The sequence below is a fragment of the Pteropus medius genome, unplaced genomic scaffold (genome assembly GCF_902729225.1).
Source record: "Pteropus medius unplaced genomic scaffold, Ma_sr-lr_union100, whole genome shotgun sequence".
Classification (NCBI taxonomy): Eukaryota; Metazoa; Chordata; class Mammalia; order Chiroptera; family Pteropodidae; genus Pteropus; species Pteropus medius.
Window position 1 is genome coordinate 3,126,006 of NW_024353517.1, and position 24,417 is coordinate 3,150,422.

Below are 24,417 nucleotides of genomic sequence, written 5' to 3' on the forward strand. Positions count from 1 at the left end.
GATTCTATTCACACATGCTCCTGATTCCATCCTCTATAAATACTGTTGGTTTCTAGAGCTAAGTACAAGACTTTCTTTATATTGTTTCTTTTTATAACCTTTTGGAATTGCATTTTTTTCATCCCATGCATTGGCCTTTTTTATCTTTATCTAAGTCACTGATAAAATATTTGTATAAAACAAAGCCAAAGATACTACCCTTCAGCTCATCACCAGAGACCTACGTACCGTTATTTATCAGTCACCATTCTATGGCAATTGAGAGTTAATGGGTGTGGTTTTCTTCTTAATATGACACCCCTTCGTGAAAAAATTAACAAAATTGTTTCCCCTGAGTAGAATCAGATCATATGAGTCTATCACAATGGGGCTGTATGTAAGACCATATCAGATCCAGTGGTGGTTCTTTATTCCATCTTTGCCCTCTCCGTATATCAAAACAATGCCATCATGCCTTCCATTTCCTTGGAGTTTTAGACCCTACTGTAGTTTGGAGTGTTCATTAAGTTATAAATAAGCCTTTCCCCTCCAACGGTGTTTCCTGATGAAGCTTTTATGCACTTCCTACAATACATGGCAGAGATCTTTTTTCTCTTCAGTGTGTATGGTAGATTAACTAACAGCCTATTATTTTGCATTAAAACAACTTGGTAGGCCATTCTTAATTGCGCTGTACAGAAATATTACCTATTTGTAAATATCACAGAATCCAAACAGCAGAGCTTTGCAGAATTTAAGCTGCTCTAATGTAAGTGGTGTTTTGGGGGTGGCTAATATACTGTTACTGTAGAGTCTGCCTGGACCACTGTCCTAAATCAGTGTGCCATCCCTGAAAGCTCACACTCCTTTCATATGGTATTAGAACATGGGATTGAGTGTGTTCAAGAAACAGTGAGAAATCTTCTTTGGTTAAAACAGAAGGAATGGAAGAGAAGATGAAATACTGGCTGATGCTTAGTGAAGTCTGTTCTGTCTGACAAAAGCCACTGCCTTAGGGCTGTTGTATGTTGTTGTTTTCTATACTTATCCTGAGGGCATTCTATTTGTGATTGACATTGGTTCTTCTATTATATCATAAGTTTTAGCTCCCTGTTTTGTAAGGAAGTATCTACTGATGGTAGATATTATTCCAAATATAGCATATCCTTAAAGGAGAGACCCCATTCCACATGGTTAAGACACTTACCTTTCTATTTATAGACCAAATCATTTAAGACTACCTTTTATGATACTAAATAGGGCAGTTCATGTCTGTCTCTGACAACTTCACAGCACAGTATAAGAAAAAATGAAATTAAACTGAAATTTCTTTGCAATCTTTGGAGAGAAGAAATTGTCTAATTTCAGTTACCTTTCTCTGCATTTCACTTTTAACTATGAGAAGTCTTCTTCAATAATGTCCTTAATTCCATCCCCTCATAACTGACATATTGTTTTTAGCCTCCAGTTCAAAGTCTGTGTTGTTCCTTTTAAAAAAAAACTTACTGGATACCTACTGTGCACCAGGCATAGGGCTATGTGCAAGGGACTCTACAGGGAACAAAACCAAGTCTCTGCCTTCACAGAGCTCATGTTCTGGTGGCAGAGGGTAGGTATTAAACAAATAAAGATATGGTATATCAGATTTTGATAAGGCTATGGAAAAGAAGCTTGATGAAGGAGATAAAAAGGGAGATTGCTGTTTTATATGAGTGGTCATGATAGGTAACGTATCCTCCTTGAAAAAAGTAAAAGTGAGCATGAGGGAAAAGAGCATTCCAGGCAGAAGCAAGAGCAAACACAGAGGTCTTGAAGCCAGAGAATGTATGATGTGTACCAGGATCAATAAGGAGGCCACTGATCTGGACACACAGCTTGGTAGGTATGGTGGTGAACAGTTTTGGAAGTTCTCTTCCTCTTTATTTTCTAGTTCACTGAGAAAATAGAAGTAGATAGAATCAATTGAGAATGTGAAGGAGGTAAGGAAATGTTGGAGGTTTGAAGAAAGAGGTGAAGGTATAAAATAAGCATCTAGCTTCTTAAAGTGAAAACTTAGATCATTTATGTTAATAAGTCTTTCTTCTTACCAAAGGTAAAAATTTTAAGCTATAAATTTTTAACTACTAATTTAGCTGCATCCCACAAATTTTGATTATATTTTATTTTCATTATCATTCATCTTGAAATATTTTCTAATTTACCTTGTGATTTCTTTCTCTATTGGTTATTTAAAAGTATATTGTTTTAATTTCCAAATATTTGAGACTTCTCCTATTGTTATGGATTTGTAATTTAATTGTTTTGGCCAGAGAACATACCCTGTAAGATATAAATCTTTGAAAAGACATTGAGATTTTTTCATAGGCAAAGATACATTCTTTTTAAATAAACATTATTTGTGCCCTTAAAGTGTAATCTGAAGTTGTCGTGTATATGTCCTATAAATATCACTTAAGTAAAGGCAGTTGTTAGTGTTATTCAGATATTCTGTATGCTTACTATTTTTTGTCTAATCTTATTAACTACTGAGAGAGTGTTAAAAATCTCCAGTGTTGTTGATTTGTCTCCTTCAGTTCTGTCATTACTCAGTGTATTCTGAAGCTGTACTATTAGATGCATATACATTTATTATTGTTACATATTCTTGGTTTAGTAATCCTTTTATTATTATGAAATGTTCTTTTTAATCTCTAGTAATATTCCTTGTATCAAAGTCTGTTATCTACTCATATAGCCATACAAGCTTTCTTATGATTAGTGTTTTCATTATTTATCTTTTTCCCATCCTTTAAATATCAATTTATTTTTATTTTTGTATTTAAAGTGCATCATTTTAAAACACCGTATAATTGAGTCTTTCTCTTTTAATCCAGTCTGACAATCTTTGCCTTTCAATTGAAGAGTTTAATCTATTTAAATTTAATATAATGATTTGATTTGTCTTGTTTTTTTTGTTTGTTTGTTTTTTTGTTTTTAATCTGTATTTTGCTCCTCTACTCCTTCTTTGGGGTTATTTGTATGCTTTTTAATATTCATTTTGATTCTTCTATTGGTTTTTTAGGTGTGTCTCTTTGTTTATTTTTTTAGAGGTAACTCTAAGCATTACAGAATGCATCTTTTATTACCTTGTCGCAGTCTGATTTAAGTTAATATTTTACTACTTAACATTAAACATAGGAACTTGGTAATGTTATGGATTCATTTACTAACCTCCCATTATTTAGTTCTTTTTATAGTTTCCATTTCTTTAGTGAGATTTCCTCATATATTCAATTGTTAGGTCCATCCTTTCTTTAAATCCTTAAACATATTTATAAAATAGATGTTATAAATTTCTTGTCTGCTAACCCAGTATCTCTGCCATCTCTGACTATGTTTCTATCAGTTGCTTTCCTGGTTATAAGTCATATTTCCTACTTCACATATCTAGAAACTTTATTGTATGCTAGAAATTGTGGATGCTATTTTGTTGAGCATCTGGATTTTGTTTTCTTCCATTAGAGACTTTTGAGTTTTGCTTCTGACAGGCTATTACTTTACTGTTAAATCAGCTACATATTTTTGAGACATTTTTAAGCTGTATTTGGGCAGGTCTACACTATCCCTGCTCCTAATACATGGCTTGTTGGTGGTCTCATTGGATGCTCAGGGTGTTTATCATGGTCTTGTTGTGGCCGCCAGCCCCCAATAGACACATGGACCACCAGAAACAGTGAGTTATAGGAAGCATACTCTTTATTCAGCCAGCTGGGTCTGCCAGGGGTACGCAGACCCCAAATTAAGCAGCCCCAAAATGTAGAGGTATAGGGTTTTTAAGCCCTAAATCCCATTCCTCATTCTGTCTTAACACAAAAGCCTATTTTTCATCTATTTACTGTCAACCCACAGGTGGGTTGTGCAAGCGGGGATACAGAAGCAGAAAGCTCATTGTTAGAATGTTATGTTCCCATGGGTGATAACCTATGTTCCCATGGGCAATAGCCAAGCAGTAATTTTTCAGCCAGCACAGTCTTTTCACTCTGGCTGGTTCGTATTCCCATTCTTCTAGAACTCTGGAACCTCCACAGTCTCATAGCTGCCCAGCAACTATTCTCTGCTAAGCCTTTGGAGTCTAGCCTGCATATGTGCAAAAAACTTAAGGGACCCCTATAGAGATTCCTAGGGCTCCTCACCTCACTCAGCATTCTCCTCGTCAAAGTCTACCTACTGCCCAGCCCCAAACTCCTATCTCTAATTCCTCAGCCCAGCGAGATTGCCATGCTCTCCTTGCGTTCTCCCTCCTTGTGCCGAGTTCAGAAAGTGCCTCCAGGTAGAATTCTAGAGAACTTACGGGACTCGCTGTGTATGTTTCCCTTTTATCAAAGATCACACTCCAAAGTTCGAAAACTGCTATATATATTTTGGCTGATTTTATATTCTGATAGAGCTAATCTAATCTAGTACCATTACTTAATAATGGCAAGATTTAGAAGTCTCTAGTTTGCCTTTAGGTACAATAGCTTAATATATTAATTTCACTCAGCTTCCATATTCTTACTTCTTACCCTCCACATTCCAACAACCAAGTTATACAAAGAGAAATGGTTCAAAAGCTTTTCTCTCTTTCAGATAGCAAATTTGTGTTTAAAATAACTAGATTACAACCACAGTGCATCAGTACTCTTTTTCCCGTGGTTTCTAATTACATTGTTAACTTATAATGGGTTTTACTTTAGGGTTAAACTTGCTTTTCCAGTTGATTCTAGGTTCTTATTATCAAGTAATCACTTTTAGGTCTATCTAGTTAACATTGGCAGGAATATTGGAACTGAAAATGTTTCAGTAGTCATGGTTCTGGTAAAAAATCATTAAGGACCCTGGCCTCAGAGGAGCTCTTTGTCATAATTGCTGCCTGCCCCACAGCAGCATCCATCACGATAATTGTTTGACTTTCTTCTTAAGTAGGCAATAATCAGTTAGATAATCAAAAGGTAGCAGGCCTTAATTATATATATGACATGAGTGCTTTCCTTGTTTTGATTTTTTTTTTTTTTTTTTTGAATAAGGCCAATAATAAAACAAGGGAGAAGTTTCAGACTAGCAATAGATAAATGCTGGCCACTAAGAAGTTTTCTTTGTAACTCTTCTTCCCATAAAAATAAATGTTTCTGGATTTATTTAATTTATTTATTTATTTTTATATCTTCCTTTCCTGACAAAAAGAAAAAGCAGGAATGGAGTGACCACAATATACCATATAGCAAGAATCCAAGCTTGCATAGGACAGTGCCCTCAGGAAGGAAAGAGGTTGGGGGTACCAACTGAGTTGTCATATTGCATTTCCCAGTACTATCATTTTTTATTTCTGTTTATAATGGTCCTAGTCTATGTCCTGATATCTCCAGATAATGCTGACTCTAGATAATGCCTCCATTGGGGGTGGCAACAATCTAACAATTATTTTTTAATCTGTTTGGAAGTTTGCACTTTCCATGCCCATGACACAGTTTAAGATGACCAACCCTTTGTAATAATGATCCCTGTCTAGATAATAGCAAGGTTTTAATTTGACCAAGGAATTACATTAGTTATTTAAAGTTCAAACTACATTCTGCAGTTACCTAATCAGTTTTTTAAAATCCATTTTTTTTTTTTAGGCATCATAAGATTATATAGTCTTTTGCCACCACAGATTTAGAAAGGCAGGCTAGGTAAGAAGTAGCCAGGCACAGACTGGTAGAATGCACAGGTATGGCAGATTTTAAACCAATTTAGGGACATTTCTTTTTTTGAGGGAGCAAAATGGGTGAACAAACCAAACAAGAAAAAATACTGTGTTATTTTGTATAATTACACAGCGTTATGTTGCGCTAACCTTGAGTGGAGTGGTCAGCCTCCAGCACACCAGGCAGCTCACATTGTCCATGGGAAGCCGTAACACCTTATAGATTCATAGCACCTCATATTCATCACAAACATGGTAGAGTAGGCTTTAGGATTAGACTTATTGTCAAGAGCCGCCCTTTCTCTTACAGATTGTAGTTTAACATGTCCAAATCTGTGTCCTCACATGTAAATTAGAGATAGTAAAGTTAGCCTCACTGGGGTGATGTACGTGTTAAACACAAAAGTACCTAGAATAAAGCCGGAGACTAAATAGATGACAGGAAACATGTGTTTTCTCCATTTCCCTTTCCTCTCCTCCCCGCTCCACTCCACCTCATGGAGCCTTCTGAGGTAGGTTATGCAGATTTTCTCTACCTTATAGATGAGATAACTGACATCAAGGCTATCAACACAACATAACTAGTATCACTAATTAGTGTCAGGGCCACAGTCAGGGTTTTTTCTGTGATGGCAGAAAATATTCATAAGCACCTGGTATGTGCACAAAACTGTCTTCTCATTGTGTGTGAAGTCTCTCACTGCAGAACCTAGCTTAGCTCCTAACATCATTGGCTCTCATGGGCTTCTTCAGCTCAGACTTCCAAAGTTCATTCTTAAGTAGGACATTAATAGCTGTAGCTCATTTTCATTGGCTACTGCCTTTCTCCTGCACTTTTGTTGAGACTTCACAGGCCTGATGTGATGAGTTTCTTTAACTAGAAAGCAGAATGAAGATTTCTCAGAAGGTCAGAGGCCATTAGTGTTTCAAGAGCGTGGCTTAGGCATTTCGGTCACCAGCTGGTCCTAGCTTCCTCCTGACACAACCTTTTGGGTCCTTTGAAAGTGACCTTCACGCTTCTTCCAGACTGATACCCAGCATGGCAATGAAAGAAAACTCTGGAACTGGACTGCCCAAATTCAGATCTGGGCCACCCCACCAACCAGAGTGACCTTGGACCCTTCACTAAACCCAGGACCTTAGTTCTTTCAGCTGTAAAATAAGGATAACAAAAGTACTGAGCTCATAGGGTTTTTGTGATGATTAAATGAGATAATACGTGTGTCGTGCTTAGAACAGTGGCTGGCAAATTGTAATTACTTGCTCAGTAACTGTTAGCTGCCGTGGTGGTGGTGTGTGGCGATCACTCCTCTTCCTCACACCTTAAGATTTAAACCGGCATTCTCTTCCTGCTGTTGTGAAAAGTCACTGTTATTTTTTTAATTGTGGTATTGAAGGTCTTGGTTTTTTATGGATATTTTCCAGTCAGCCTTTCACCATCTCCATCTCCAGCCTCAAGAAGTCTCTTCTCTGAGAGCTGTTCATGTTAGAGCTGTGATTGCTGCTCTAAGCGAAGTCTCCTTAAGACATGTTCTGCCAGGCATTTCCCTCCTTCCTCCAGTCATCTTAGCAACATACTCGCTTATTTTATTTTATTACCTAATTCATCATTAGCTGTAACCTACTGAGAGTTTTGAGGCCTTAGGAAATGAGAGTGTATGAGAGGTCAGCTTCTGAGAGCAAACTGTGTAGAGGGTGGGAATTTTAGGAAATGTATTTTCTGTTTGCAGAGGGAAAGGATGTGTGGTTTCACTCTTACCTTCGAAGCCAAGGTTTCTTTTTAGGCAAAAACGTCAAATATTAAGGCCCTCTAGTTTGAAATAGCTTGGGTTAAGGTCGCAAAAGTCTGAGGCCTATAATGTGAGAGGTTATAATGTAGCCTATAACGTAATAGGGAGAAAGATTTGAAAGTGAGGCCAGTGGCAGGGAGAAAAGGTTCTCATTCCACTCATATTACTCAACCTTTACCCTCATCCCCACCAGCAAATTATAGAAATGCCAGTAAAAGGCTCCTAGAAAGCTAAAAAGACCAATAATCATGTTATAGAATTACGTCAGGTGTCCCATGTCTCTCACAAACTAGGTTTGACCTTCACATGTGCTAGTATGGAAATACAATCAGGAAAGGAAATGTCAGGATTTTGCTGTCAGGTTGTTATTTATTGTAGAGAACAAGAAATAAACAAGCAGAGCTGTCTTCTGGGATCCGTCCCTGTATGTGATTTGGAAGGTTTTGTGTCCAGAATCCCTCGGACTATTATGATCCCTCTTCCTAGGAACCCAGCCTTCAGGGTGGCAGGGGATTGTGGTCGCTTTCCTCTGCCGAAGCTTGATGTGCTGGTTAAGAGACCTGTGGATCCTGAAAGCCCTAGTTCGTTTCCTTCCTTCCAGTGGTTGTAATTACAGCTCCCACTTCCACCATGTCTGTGAGTCACTGAGCTTTGAAACGTGCTGGTGTACTGCGTTGCTGCTCTCCCTGGGGCTCTCCTACATTATCAGACCTCATTTTCCACCGGGTTTACTTTAATGCTGAATGTTGCAAGGTCATTTCCAGGATTGTCATGTTTCTTCCTCTAATGTGCAGCTACCGTTTAATTTTCAGCTCTTATCACTGGACTTCATGAGACGGGAAGAAATAAATTTGTTCCAGTGTGATTTTCTTTTCCTTCCAGTTGGAAAATCACTCTAATCCACCTGTGCTGATGGGTTAGCTGGCCTGAGAACGCTGGGAAGGGTGCTTTATGTTTGTGGATTTGTCAACCTGAGATGTTGCTCAAATTTTGTTGTTCTCATTTTTGTGCATGATACTGATTTGGCAAATGAATTTCTCTGGCGTCTTAGACTGAATCTATTACTTCTCTTCAAGGCTACCATGAGTCTTCGTGGAAGTCCCTCTAGTTGGTTGCCCTTGTCTGCCTCTGATTACACAATAAAAAGCCATGATCAACTTCAATGAACAGTACCATCTTACCTGAAACTTTCATGCCCTAAATGCCTATCATTTCATAGTGCCTGTATCTTCCACGGATGGTAGAGTGTAGCTCAAGGTGGCATTGCTCTTTGATAAATGAGAACATAGACTGAGAGGAGCGGTATGAACTGCTCGGGTTGTACCCGGAGCAATGACAGGATTAGGGATAGGTTTCCTGATTCTTGCCCATTGTTTGTTCTTCCGGCACTTCTCTGGGGAGTATAGATAAGACAATCACAGTAAATCACAATAATCCCTGCCACTGATGTTCACTATCTGAACATCAGATAGGTGCCAGGCCCATACATTGTCTCTAATCCTCACAACAGTTCTGCAAAGTAGGTATTACAAATAAAGAAACTGACACTGAGAGAAGCTAAATAATTTGGCCAGGGCCACTCAGCTAGTTGTTACCGAATCCAGATGGACCCAAGTCTGTCAGAAGCCATGCACTGTGTTCTTACTGCATCACAGAGGGTTTACAAATGGTCCAGTGAATGTGTAAGAAATAGAAAATCTCTCTGGTTGCCTTCCCATCCCGTCATCCATTTGATCAGCAGATAATTATTTCACAGTTGCTCTGTGCCAAGCACAGTGCTGGGTGCCACCGAGAAAGAGAGACAAAGGCCCTATCCTCAGGGAGCTGTCATTTTCGTGAAGCTTTCCCTCCACTCTCCTCATTCTGTTTCCTGCAACATCCACCCATCCCCTTCATTGCCAGGTTTGCCAGTTTTGTCAGCACTGTGCTGACTCCTTTCTTTCCATCTCAGCGGCCACGTTAGGCCTAAGTACACGACCAGGATCCCACACAGACTGTGTCTGTGTTCGGTGCCTGCGAGGCCCTCCTGTGCCCTCCAGTCAATAACACTTATTGAGAACTTACAGTGTCCTGGGCTTTATTACTTGTTCTACATGCATTACCTTCTTAATCTTCTCAACCACTTATGTGGTGCAGCTATTATATCCCCATATAATTAAAAAAAAAAAAAAAAAAGAGCTCAGAGATAATAGGAGTAACTTGCCTAAGAACGTAGTGCTAGTGAATGGTGACACTGGAGTTTGGGCTTAGGCAGACGGATCCTAGAGTGCAGGCTCCTACCCAGCAGGGCTGCAGTGTCACAGGCACTTGGGAAGCAGGCCCTGCCCCCTTCAGCAGCCTAAGTCACACCGAGGAGGGCTCTGTACTAGGAAATGCTGCGGCAACAACAGAAAGAGGCTTTTAACCACGAGTCCACTCTTTTCGTAAATTTTCCAACTTTCTTAAAAGGGTTAGAACTCATGTTTTTTGAATAAAATATTTTCACTGAGATATAGGACAAACATGCCAGAAATCACAATGAATCTTTACATAGCCCAAGTTCTTGAAAATAGGAAGACAAATGCCAGTAATTTCACACTGGACCAGGAGAACAGGTTGCTACTTGATCTTATACCTAAAATGAACAGTTCAGAATAAACCGGAATGTGGGGTTGTTAAGCAAATGTTTGTTGAACATTTGCTGGATGTAGAGCACTGGGAACAGAAGGATAAATAAGATACAGTTCTGATATTCAAGGAGTTCACAGTCTAACAGGGGAGACAGTTAAACAGATCATTACACTGCCATGAGTGCAGCAATATGGTTGGTTATGCACACGTCATATGGAAGCTGATCTACTGACGGGACTGGGGCTTTCAGAGAAGGCATTCTGGAGAGAAGGCCAGAGCTGAGACTTCAATGTCTCATTATATGCAAGAGTGTAATCTGGACCCTAACATGTTGTAATTTCAGGGGCATTTTGATGGTTTGTGTAGGTAATGTGACAGCCTGTTTCAGACACGGCCCGCCTTAATAAATATGCAATATATGGTTATTATACCTCAGTAACTTCTCGGGCTTTGCTCATTAACACTGAAGAAGGTGAAATGTTTTGTGGGGTTTTAATGTCCCAGAATCTATGAGACCTGAAACTTGACCTACTCATCTTTGCACCCCGGGCCTGATATAGTAGGGGCTCTGGAAATATTTGTTGGACCACAGAACTAGATGCCAGTTCATGGGCCAGGAGGTGATAGGACAGGAGCCTGCATAGGCATGGCATGAACCAGCTAAGTGGGCCTTGTGTGGACAGGCTGCCTTCCCTGGGGCACTGGCCCTCTCATTCTCACCCTACCCCACTTGTCGAGCCCAAATTGCCAAGGAGAAGCGTACAGAAATCCAAATCCTCATCTTAGTGATTTATTATTCGCTGGATGCTTCCTTTCAAAAAACAAACAAACAAACAAACAAACAAAACCCCTCTTATTCCAGGAAGGATTTTAAGACAGGTGAGCATCTACTAGGACATAGGCATGTCTACAAATAGCTCTCCCGTTTTACCGCAAACAATGTCTTCAGACACTTGACCACAGAGACAGTATGGCCTGGCCAAGAATAGGGTGTCTCCACCCTGCAATGACGTCACACTTTCAGAGGATCCCAGGGCAACCCCAGCATTCACTCCTTAGTTCGGTCTCTGGTTGCCCAGGATAATGGCTTGTGTTATAAGAAAAGACGTGTCATCTTCAGTTATTCCACACCCATGGAACGACCACATTTTCCAATTTCTGAAGGATGTCGTTGTTGGAAACCCCTGGTATCTCTAAGGAGTTTAAGGACCTAGAGGATTAAGAGCATGATAAGCCACCCTTGCACACTTATGGGCTTGTCATGTTTCAAATTATGTGTTTGAGTGTGTGTGTGCATACACACACATGTACTTACCAGGTTGTTACTCCAGGTTCTCCAGGGTTTATAGGGTAAAGGCCCTGGTTATGATGCTTAGTTGGTTGCAGATTTTTTATTCATATTGGGCAAGCCTCATAGCCTTCTCTTCTTCAATTTATATAACCCTTTTTAATTATTTAGTAAGCTAGGTGCAAGGCTTAAAATTCAGTGAGATTTGAAGTAAACCATGTGGCAGGAACATTGTTATGTTATTAAATTTTATTATTCACAGAGGCTGCTAAGATTCATGTGAACTCAATGAGTGCTGAACGCAACATACCTAATGGGGGTATCTTAGAAAAAAAGAAATGCTAATTGGTTGATTTAGTGCAGTTGAATCAGGAGGCAAAATACCCATAATTGAGAGTATTCTGTTACTATTAGGACTCAGTAAAGACAAAGAAGTCTCCAGCATCACCAAACTGCTCTAGCAGTACAGATTAGCTTGTTGCTTGAAGTGCAGGTTGAGGACCAGCATTCTCACCATTGGCTGGGAGCCTGTTAGAAACAGACTCTCAGACCCACCCCAGACCTACTAACTAGAATCTGCATTTTAACAAGATCTCTCAGATATGAAAGTTTGAGAAGAGCTGGATCAGAAAACATGGGTTAGACCATCATTGAGACTCTTGTACTTTCTGCCTCAGTGAGCAAACTCCCAGGAGCTAGAGCCACTCACCCTGTGCCTAGAATAGACTCTTCCGCCAGGAGTATTTCCTGCGGGGTGAAAGCATGATTCTATTTTTAATAGTGGCGTTTTCTACTTATGAACTGACATGACCTTCACTTTCCCAGAATGATTTAGGCTGGCTTCCAAAAATACATCCACTAGGATGAATTCAATAAATGAGGAAGCCTAGATTTTAAAACAGTATGTCTGTGGAAAATAATATAAAACCAGGTTGTAGTAACACACATAAATGTTTGCTACCAAGTCCTGAGTAGTTGATGGTTCTGTGTAGTCAATCATTTAGCCCCAAGTTCCCTTCTGATAAAAGCAAAAAACACAATTAGTAACAAGTCTACAGTATCAAACACAGCTTTTCTAAGTGCAGGGTCTGATGGGAATTTTCTTCAGTGGATTGTCGTAAGTGGTCTGTACTGTCAAAATTTTTGTACCAAGTACAGTAGTAGTTCATGAGATTTTTTCCTTGCAAATCCCTTCAAGGCAAAGGGTTGTTTTGAAAAGTACCTCCATAAGGAGACCTTTTCTTTCTCTTGCTGCTTTATCATTTGCAAACTCAGTCTTTACAGTTTTTTTTTAATTAACCTGCCCTGCCTACCTCCAGCTCCCCAGTGCCTTACCCAGTACATTCTTGACTTGCCTCCATTTTTGCTTCCTTGTTAAACCTTATCACAGAGTAACCAAGGATTAAGCAAAGGTGAGATCAGGGTGGCTGGTCCCTTGCCATATGGACTGTGGGGGTGTCTGGCCCCACAGCTAAGGTTTTGAGTGGCCAGTAAAAGGCATGTATCATCCTTGTCCTTAGGCCACCCCTCTCCCCAGGTTATGCCAGGAGTACTAAAGGCATTAGGAAAATCAGGGAGCAGCCCATGTTTTCCATTGTTAAGTCTCTTGAAGGTAATTATATTTTTTCTCTTTTTGATTCGTTTGAGCTAGGTTTGTGGAATTTCTCGAACCTTCAGATCATCTTTACCTTGAATCTCTTTTGTGTATTTTATGAAGTATCTTTCGGAAGTGTAATACTCCACACACTTTCTCTCCAAGAATATGATTGTTTTTCCTACCAAATTATACTGAGAAAAAAAAAAACTTTTTTAAGTGTCAACACAAGTTTAAATATTGTCAGATTAGAGAATGATTCTCCATGTGTCTGGCAGACCCAGAGACATGAGTCTAACCGAATGAAAAACAGAGCTTCCGTGGGCCATTCATTTACTCTTTCCGGCTGCTGTTTTGGATGACACTGCCCTTCTCAGGATTTCCATTGAGCTGTCTCCATGTCCCCACAAGCTATCCCATCACTGAGAACATCAAGAAAGACTGAGGCGACTATGCCCTTGGCTGGTCTCCAAAGCCAGATATCATTCAAGCCCTAACATTCTCTTTGGCTCACCACTGTGGGTCTCCAGAAGCCTATGAGATGTGAGCCTCCTTGGTGACAGCTGTTTTCTGGATCTTATAGCAGATCCTTTACACTTAGAAGATGAAGCTGTGAAATAGTTTCACTCTAGGCTAGCATGATTTATTTCAAGCGTAGTGCTGGCTTCCATTCTTTTAGCTCTTAGTTGGTTTTCCCCTAACTGTAGTAAAAATTTTGAGGAAAAGAAGCAGTGTTCTTCTTGGAAGACAAATTAAATTTACAAAGCCTCTTTTTTTTTTTTTTTGCTTTTTAAAATTTATTTTTCAATTACAGTTGACACACAGTATTATATTAGTTTCAGGTGTACAATATAGTGATTAGACATTTATTACCTTACAAAGTGATCACCCCCAGTAAGTCTACTACCCATCTGACACCATACATCTTATTACAGTGTTATTGGTTATATTCCCCATGACTGCTTTAATAACTGGCAATTTGTACTTCTTAATCTTTTTCACCTTTTTCACCTATCTCCCCCAACACCCCCCTATCTAACTACCATCAGTTCATTCTCTGTATCTATGAGATTTTTTCCTGTTTTGTTTCTTCATTTATTTTGTTTTTTAGATTTCACATGTAAGTGAAATCATATGGTGTTTGTCTTTCTCTGTCTGACTTACTTCACTTAACATAATACCAAGGTCCATCTATGTTGTTGTAAATGATAAGATTTTATTCTTTTTCATGGCCAAGTAACAGTCTAGTGTGTGTGTGTGTGTGTGTGTGTGTGTGTGTGTGTGTGTACACCACATCCTTATCCACTCATCTACCAATGGACACTTCAGTATGGTTGCTTCCATATCTTGGCTATTATAAATAATGCTATAATGAACATAGCAGTGCATATATCTTTTCTTATGAGAAATTTTGATTTCTTCAGATCAATAAATACCCAGAAGTAGATTTCCTGGGTTATGTGGTAGTTCTGTTTTTTAATTACTTGAGGAATGTCCATAATGCTTCCTTTAGTAGCTGTACTAATTTACAGTCCCACCAACAGTGCACGAGGGTTCCCTTTTCACCAAATCTTCACCAACACTTGTTTGATTTATTGATTATAGCCATTCTGACAGGTATGAGGTGATATCTCATTGTGGTTTTTAATTTTCATTTCCCTGATGATTAGTGATGTTGAGCATCTTTTCATATGTCTATTGGCCATCTGTATACCCTCTTTAGAAAAATGTCTATCCAGGTCCTCTGCCCATTTTTTAATTGGATTGTTTGGAGTTTTTGATGTTAAGTTGTATGAGTTCTTTATATATTTTGGAATATTAACCCCTTACTGAATGTATCATCTTCTCCCATTCAGTAGGTTGTTTTTTCATTTTGACGATAGCTTCCTTTGCTGTGCAAAAACTTTTTAGTTTGATTACTCTCATTTGTTTATTATTTCTTTTGTTTCCCTTTACTGAGGAGATATATCAGAAAAAAAATGTTACTAGGAGCAATGTCAGAGTTTACTGCTTATGTTTCCTTCTAGGAGTTTTATGGTTTCAGGTCTTACATTTAAGTCTTTAATCCATTTTGAGTTTATTCTTGTATATAGTGTAAGAACGTGATCCAGTTTCTTTTTTTTTTTTTTTTTTTTTTTTTTTTGCGTGTATTAGTCCAGTTTTCCCAACACCATTTAGTGAATAGACTGTCTTTACCCCATTGTATATTCTTGCCTCCTTTGTCATAGATTAAATGACCATATAGATGTGGGTTTATTTCTGTGCTTTCTATTCTGTACCATTGATCTATATGTCTGTTTTTTTTGTCAGTACCAACTGTTTTGATTACTATAGCCTTGTAGTATGGTTTGATATCAGGTAGTGTGATACTTCCAACTTTGTTCTTTCTCGAGACTGCTGTGGCTATTCGGGGTCTTTTTTGGTTCCATATAAATTTTAGGATTATTCTAGTTCTGTGAAAAATGCCATTGGTATGTTGACAGGGATTGCATTGAATCTATAGATTGCTTTGGGTAGTGTGGACATTTTAATGATGTTAATTCTTCCTGTCCATGAGGACAGTCTGTGCTTCCATTTATTTGTATCCTCTTCAGTTTCTTTCTTCAATGTCTTATAGTTTTCAGAATACAGGTCTTTTACTTTCTTGGTTAAATTTATTCCTAGGTATTTTATCTTTGTTTTTTGATGTAATTGTAAATGATATTGTTTTCTTAGTTCCTCTTTCTGATAGTTCATTATTGGTGTATAAAAACGGAACCCATTTCTCAATGTTATTTTTGTATCCTACTACTTTACTGAATTCATCTATCAGCTCTAATAGTTTTTTTAGTGAAATCCTTAAGTTTTCTATATCTAGTATCATATAATGACACTTTTACCTCTTCCTTCCAAATTTGGATGCCTTTTATTTCTTTTACTTGTCTGATTGCTGTGGCTAGGACTTCCGGTACTATGTTGAATAAGTGATGAAAGTGGACATCCTTGTCTTGATCCCGATCTTAAGGAAAACACTTTCAGGTTTTCCCTTTTGAGTATAATCTTAGCTGTGGGTTTGTCATAGTTGGCTTTTATTGTGTTTGGGTATGTTTCCTCTATTCCCACTTTCCTGAGAGTTTTTATCATAAATGGATGCTGGATTTTGTCAAACACTTTTTCTGAATCTATTGATATGATCATATGGTTTTTATCTTTCAATGTGTTTATGTGGTATATCATATTAATTGATTTTTGGATATTGAACCTTGCATTCCAGGAGTAAATCCCACTTGATCATGGTTTATGATCATTTTCATGTATTGCTGACTTTGGTTTACTAATATTTTGTTGAGGATTTTTGCATCAGTGTTCATCGGGGATATCGGCCTATGATTTTCTTTTTCTGTAATGTCTTTGTCTGGTTTTGGAATCAGGGTAATGATGGCTTTGTAAAATGAGCTTGGAACCTTCCCTCCTCTTGAATTTTGTGGAATAGTTAGAGAAAAATAGGTATTATTTCTTCTTTGAATGTTTGGTAAAATTCACCTGTGAGGCCATCCAGTCCATTTTGTTTGCTGGGAGTTACTGATTCAGTTTCGTTGGTTGTAATAGATTGGTTCAGATTTTCTGTTTCATCTTGATTCAGTCTTGGAACATTGTATGTTTTTAGGAATTTATCCATTTCTCCCAGATCGTCTAATTTGTTGGCATATAAGTACTCATAGTAGTTTCTTATAATCTTTTTTATTTCTCTGGTGTCATTTGTCACTTTTCTTTCATTTCTAATTTTATATATCTATTTCCTATCTCTTCTGTTCTTGATGAGTCTGGTTAAAGGTTTATCAATTTTGTTTATTTTTTTCAAAGAATCAGCTCATGGTTTCATTGATCTTTTGTTTTGTTTTTTTCAACTGTATTTCATTTATTTCCACGCTGATCTTATTCTTTCCTTCTCCTCACTTTGGGCTTTGTTTGCTGTTCTTTTTCTAGTTCCTTTAAGTGTTAGGTTAGATTTTTTCATTTGAAATTTTTCTTGTTCCTTGCAGTAGGCCAGTATTGCTATGAATTTCCCCCTTAGGATTGCTTTTGCTGTGTCCCACAGATTTGGGGTCATTATGTTTTCATTTTCATTTGTCTGAAGATATCTTTTGATTTATTCCTTGATCTCATTGTTAGTAGCATGCTATGTAGCTGCCACGTTTGTGTGTTTTTCATTTTTTTTCCCCTTGTAGTTGATTTCTAGTTTCATACCATTGTGGTCAAAGATGCTTGATATGATTGCAGTCTTCTTAAATTTATTGAGACTTGTTTTGTGGTCTATCTTGTAAACGTTTCATGTGCTTGAAAAAAATGTATATTATGCTGCTTTGGAGTACTCTAAAAATATCAATTAAATCCATCTGTCGTCTAGTGTGTCATTTAAGGCCACTGTTTCCTTGTTGATTTTCTGTCTGAAAGATCTGTCCATTGGTACTTGAAGTGTTAAAGTCCCTTACTATGACTATATTGCTGTCAATCTCTCCTTTATGTCAGTCAGTATTTGCTTTATAAATTTAGTTGCTCCCATGTTGGGTGCATAAATGCTTACTAGGGTTATATCTTCTTGTTGGATTGATCCCTTTATTATTGTGTAATCTCCTTCTTTGTTCCTTATCATAGCCTTTGTTTTAAAGTCTGTATTATTTGATGTAAATATTATTGCCCCACTTTTTTCATTTCTATTTGCATGAAATATCTTTTTCCATCCTCTTTCACTTTGTCTCTGTGTGTCTTTCGATCTGAAGTTGGTCTCTTGTAGACAGCATATGTATAGGTCTTGTTTTCTTATCCATTCAGCAGCTACCTTTTCTTTTGATTGGAGTATTTAATCTATTAACATTTAAAGTGATTATTGATAGATACATAGTTATTGCCATTTATTATTCTTTTTTACCCCCTTCTTTTTCTTAAAGAAGTCCCTTTAACATTTCTTATAATATTGGCTTGGTAGTGATGGATTCCTTTAGGTTTTTTTATGTCTGGAAAGCTCTTTTTCTCACCTTCAATTTTAATTGATAGCCTTGCCGGGTAGAGTAGTCTCGGTTATATGTTCTTACTTTTCATCAGTTTGAATATTTTGTGCCAATCCCCTCTGGCCTACAAAGTTTCTGTTGAGGAATCAGCTGACATTCTTATGGGAGCTCCTTTGTAAGTAACTAGCTGCTTTTCTCTTGCTGCATTTATGATTCTCTCTTTGACTTTAACTGTTGGCATTTTAATTATGATGTGTCTTGGTGTGGGTCTCTTTGGGTTCATCTTGTCTGAGACTCGCCGTGCTTCCTGGACTTGTATGTCTTATTTCCTTCACCAGGTTAGAGAAGTTTTCAGTCATTATTTCAACTACATTCTCTATCTTTTGCTTCTAATATCTCTATGATGCGAATATTGGTACATTTGAGATTGTCCCAGAGATTCCTTAAACTACCCTATTTTTTTCTTTTTGTTGTTTCAGTTGGGTGCTTTCTGCTACCTTGTCTTCCAAATTACTGATTTAACCATTGCTTTTTCTAACCTCTTGTTCATTCTTTCTAGTGTATTCTTCATTTTGGTTATTCTTCACTTCTGACTGGTTCTTTTCTATGGTTTCTGTGTCCTTTTTTATGCTTACTGTCTCATTGTTGAACTTCGTTTAGTTCTTTTTCTGGAGTTTTCTCCTGTCCTTTTGGGACATGTTTCTTTGTTTCCTCATTTTGGCTGCCTCTCTGTGTTCCTTTCTATATACTAGGTAGATCTGCTATGTTCTCAGTCTTGGCTGGCTGGCCTTATGAAGTAGGTGCACTGTGTGGCCCAGTGGCTTGGTCTCCCTGATTTCCTGTGCTTGGTGATTCAAGAGTGTCCCTTGTGTGGGTTATGTGTACCCCCTATTGTAGTTGAGCCTTGATTGCTGTTTGCATGTCAGTGGGTGGCATTGACTCTCACACACCCGCAATATGAGCTGCTATGTAGGAACTGACACCATGGAGTGGAATTCACTCCACTAGGCTCATTTGCTTATTGAGACCACTCATTGGGCATGCCACTTTGGGGGCTAGTGAGGTAGTGTTCTGTTGTAGTCTGAAGCCAACCTCCAGGATTGTTAGTTCTGGGGCACCTTGGGAGGGGCTTCTGTGCAGGCCAAGGTCAGCTGCTGCCTGTGACCACCAGCCCAAGGCTACCTGGTAGGAGCTACAGCGCTATCCAGAGTTGGTCGCTGCCTATGCTGGACCTGGAAGTGCATAGGAGAGGCCACCCTATGAACTGAGGCTGGCTTCTAGCTATATGAGGCCTGGGGTAGCTCAGCATAAGGCCCAGGGCATCCCCAGGCCTAAAGTTACCTGTCAGCTGCCTGTAAGACTCAGCTGATGAAAGAACATTGGGAGGTACACAAGTTGGGTGAAGTGAGGTACCGGGAAGTCACTATGGTGGGGCAAGTGGTATTCACCAGGTTAATGCAGATTCAGGTTTGGTGCCAGTGCTGAGCCTGGGGCCACCCACAAAAGTCTCAGAGCACACTGAGGCCAGCTACAACCCACTTGGGCCCAAAGACCCCCGAGACTTGTCCAAGAAAGATTGCAGCCTGGGCCAGAGCTGGTTGCTCACCACCAAAAGTGTCTCTGGCACCGTGTCAGTAGAGACCAGCTGGACAGATCTTTCAGACTGAAAGAGCCTCTTGCGGTGTGCAGGGTGGGATTGGTTGCCTGGCCACTGAAAGTACCTCCAACTGTTTGAGTTGGATGGGGCACGATCCCAGGCAGTCACCAGGGTGGAGCAAGCAGAGTTCACCCAGCCCATGCAGATTCAGATTTGGCCATGTTGTGGGGAGGGCTCAATATAGGAGAGATGGAGCTCACCTGTAGGCTGCACAGGAGGAGGACTCAACACGGGGATATTGGTGGCTATCTTTCCAGCCTTGCCTTGAAGCCACACAACTCAGTCTCTCCCTGTATGCCTCTGGTGCCTCCTGAGTCACCATCCCTACACTGGAGCCCAGGGTGAGTGTCTGCAAGCAAGTCTATGCATGAGCTCTTTAAGAGAACATCTGGATTTCTAGCAGCCTTCTGTCTCACACCGATGGATGGTATCCCCACTGATTTTCACAGCCAGATGTTGTGGAGACTCCTCTTCCTGGCACTCGAACCCTGGGCTGGGGCCCCTCACTCTTCAGGGGGGACTTCTGCAGACGAGATTTCCCTCCTAAGTTTCGACCACCACACGTGGGTGTGGCACCAGCCCATTTCATGTCTCCGGCACTGCTACCAGTCTCAATGTGGCCTCTTCTTTATATCCTTAGTTATAGGAGTTCTGTTCAGCTAGTCTTCATATGGTTCTACAAGTTGTTCTATAATTGAATTGTAATTTTAATGTGGTCAGAGGAGGAGGCAAGCACAGCATTCACCTACTCACCATCTTGCCTGGAACTTCACCCTGTCTTTTAATTGGAACATTTTGTCCATTTACATTTGAAATAATGATTGATAGGTATGTAGTTATTGGCATTTTATTCTTTTCTGATTGTTTTTGTTCTCGGTTTCTTATTCTTTTGCTCTGTTATATTGATGTCATTCTATAGTACTGTGTTTGAATTCCTTTTTCTTTATTTTTTGTATATCTCTTGTGGATTTTTGGCTTGTGGTTACCATGTGTCTCATATATACCAAGCTATGTTTATAGCAGTCTATTTTAAGTTGATGGTTGCTTAAGTTTGAACACATTCTGAAATCACTACAATTTTTACTTACCCCCTCCATGTTTATGTTTTTGTCATTTTTTTACTTCTTCTATTATGTATTTGTGGGTATCCCTTAATTTATTGTTGGAATTATGCATGATCTTCCTACTTTTGTCTTTTAACTTCGTACTAGCTTTATAGTTAGTTAATCCACTTCTTTTACCAAGTGTTTGCCTTTGTCAGTAAGAATTCTCTTTTCTCCTATATTTTCTTATTCATATTTAAATAAGTCCCTTTAACATTTCTTCTAATACTGGTTTAGTGGTGATGAGCTCCTTTAGCTTTTTCTTTCTGGGACATAATCTGTTATAAAATGCTTTTTTTTAAAAAAAAGCTCAAATCCTTGTTTGGGAAAAAATATGGACCCCTCCCATTAAATAGCGCTTGTGTCAACACTCAGACCCTTCCTCATGGAAACCTTTCTCCTCAGATACATTGGGAGTATATTTAGTAATCCTTTTATATATGCCAAAACGGTTCATAATAAGTACAGAGCAAAGAAAGACATCGTTTTACTAGTCTTATATATAAACAGAATACTTCTGAAATCAACATTTAATGAAGGCTGTCATTTAATAAAAGCTAGCATATACTGAGCCCTTGCAGGGTTCCAAGCAAGTTAAAGACACTTTAAATATGTGTCTCATATAATTTAGTTTTCAGCAACCTAATAAGGGAAATATTATTCTCTCTCACTTATAGGTGAGGCAGTTGAGGCTCAGAAAAGTGACTTGCCTGAGGTCACACAGTGAATTAGTTGCTAGAACTAATATTTCAATTTACTTCTGACTCCAAAGCCTATGGCTGCCTCCCACAGAATCTCATTTCTTTAGGTACGAATTGGACCAGATCCACCGAGAGAAGAACCATTGTATAACATGTTCCACCACTATAAGAGGTAGAACAAAACAAGACTGCTGTAGAAATGTCAGAGTTCACCTCTTTCAAAAAGCAGTAGATCTAATTTGCAACTCCATAGGTGGCTACCAGCTTTATAATGAGATGGAGAAATGACATGACTTTTCCTATTATGATACACCACCACCACAAAGAAGGGCCGTCTTTGCTGGCCATACTGAGTGATGGATATGGGAAGGCAAAAGGCTGGATGGAGCGAAATTGCTCTGCTTAGTAAAGGCAAAGGGGAATCAAGAAGCCCTAAAGGAAGCTCATCATTATGGAAAATTAGAGACCACACTGAGAACAGGGTCCATAGAGAGGTCAGCCTAGGGGCTGGCGCTAAGGGATTTTACTAATATTCAGTAAAATATCTCACTAATTGCTGGTAGCATGGATTTTCTTCAGAGGAATGAAGGAAACAGCACGTCCTAGTTAATCACCTTATTGTTTTTTATTTCTCAGGCAACCTCAGAACCTGTTCTAGATCCACAGCAAATCCAAGCATTTGATCAACTTTGCCGTCTCTACCGAGGAAGTTCCAGGGTAATGTTTTGTGGTTGTTTAACTTTTTATTTCCTTATTTAGAATTACTGTTTTAGAAATGTGGTGATCTTAGGTTCTTGCTGCAGTCCCTCCTTACTCTGGAAAGTGCCCTGCTATGCCCTGGCCTTAGGGAGCAATCAGAATTTGGCAAAGGATGCAAAGGAAGTGGAAAGATATCTGTCCTTTATCTGCCATGGACTGTGAGGACACAGAAGGGCATCCGTGTTTGTACAACCTCCAGAGAGAGCAAACAGAAGCCTAATCCCTCATCTGCAAGGTCTTTTTTTTGTATTGACTGCCAAATCTGCCCAAAGCCCAAGACTCTGCTAAACGTCTGCATTGGTTGAATTTACTAAATTATAGTGGTTTAAACAAGATAAAAGTGTAAATGCAGGTAGCCCAGGGCACTTTCCATAAACCTCTCTCCAGATTTCTTCTATCTTGTAGCTCTACCGTCTTTAACATACGGTTTATACTGACATGGTTCAACATAGTTGCTCCAGCTCCAACCATCACATCTGTATTCTAGCTAGCAAGATGGAGGAAAAGCATAAGCCCTTTGTTTAATGGTACTTTCTACAAGTTATATACACCACTTCCACTTACCTCCATTGTCTTAGAACTTAGACACATGCAATGCAGACTGGGAGACTGGTCTTTATTCTAAAAGGTATTAGACTACAACTTGGTATCCTATGACCATAGGAGAAGAGTACAGATTTGGAGTGCTGCCAGCAGTCATACCATGACATCAGTCTGGGTGTCTCACAGGCACTTCAGAAGTGTACTCATTAACTTTCTCAACGTGTTCTTTCTTGCTTAGTAGTTCTCTGCAGGTGGCACTTTCTCTCATCCCTCCCATTACATCCACTCACTAGGAAGATCCTATAGGCATCTTACATCTCCTGTGTATTTTTCCCCTTTCCTTCTGAATTGTCACAGGCCACTGAAGTTCTTCTGTCCCTTCTCCACAGTGCTTACTGCCTGAGTACTCTTTCCAAACCCAAATGTCATGTTAACCCCTTGCTGAAAATGCTTTCCTGGACCTCTGTCACCTGAAGGTGGAGTCTAAACTCTACCACTTCCTCGAATCCTCAAGTCATACCAAATTCTAGCAAGGCCAGATTTTTTCTTGAGCTTGAGTTTGCACAGACTGCTCATGTGCTCTGTTTGACATCAGTCAGAGTAATATCTTTTTGGATATGTCCCCTCAAGCAAGGGAAATGAAAGCAAAAATAAACAAGTGATACTTAAAAACCGTCTGCACAGTGAAGGAAACCGTCAACAAAACAAGACAACCTACTAAATAGGAGAATATATTCACAAATAATATATACGATAAGGGGTTTATATCCAAAATATGTTAAAAAAAAAAAAAACTCATACAACTCAACAACAACAAAAAAATAAACAATCTGATCAAAAAATGGGTGGCAGACTTGAAAAGACATTTTTCAAAAAAAGACAGATGAAAAGATACGCAACATCACTAATCAGGGGAATGTACATCCAAACCACAATGAGATACCACCTCATACCAGTCAGAATGGCTCTTATCAAAAAGTCAGCAAATAACATGAGTTAGCAAGGATGTGGAGAAAAGAAAACCCTTATGCACTGTTGGTAGCACTGCAAATTGGTGCAGCCATATGGAAAACAGAATGGAGATTCCTCAAAAAACTAAAAATAGATCTGCCATACCACCCAGCAATTCTAATTCTGGGCATTTATCCAAAGAAAATCAAAATACTAATTTTAAGATATATACATCCCTGTGTTCATTGCGGTCTTATTTACAAGTAGTAGCCAAGATATGGAAGCAACTTAAGTGCCCATCAATAGGTGAATAGTAATGAAAAAGTGGTATATATATATATATATATAGACATATAATGGAATATAATATAGCAGTAAAAAATTAAATCTTGCCATTTGTGACAACATGGATGGACCTCGAGGGAATTATGCTAAGTGAAATAAGTCAGAGAAAGACAAATACCATATGATTTCACTTACATGTGGAATTTTTAAAAATATAACAAGCCAAAACAAAACATAAACTCATAGAAAGAGACCAAAAAGATGGTTGCCAGAGAGGAGGGGGTGAGGGGATGGGTGTTAAAGGTGAAGGGGAATATAGTCAATGAGCGTGAGTCTGCACAGTGACAAGTGGTTACTAGAATTAGTGGGGCAATCACATAGTAAGGTATAAAAATAACCCTATATCATATCCCTGAAACTAATACTATATACCAACTAAAATTTTTAAATATTGTTTTAAATAGC

General features: G+C 38.9%; 1 protein-coding gene across 6 annotated transcripts in view; it reads left to right on the forward strand.

Annotated features, from left to right (window-relative positions):
* The window catches only part of VPS8 (VPS8 subunit of CORVET complex), a 235,784-nt gene that overhangs the window by 209,680 nt on the left and 1,687 nt on the right, over positions 1-24,417 (forward strand). For all 6 annotated transcript variants that reach the window (XM_039850760.1, XM_039850761.1, XM_039850762.1 and 3 more), the window contains one exon: positions 22,051-22,131. In XM_039850760.1, the coding sequence (XP_039706694.1) occupies positions 22,051-22,131 (81 nt within the window). The remainder of the gene's footprint in view (positions 1-22,050; positions 22,132-24,417) is intronic.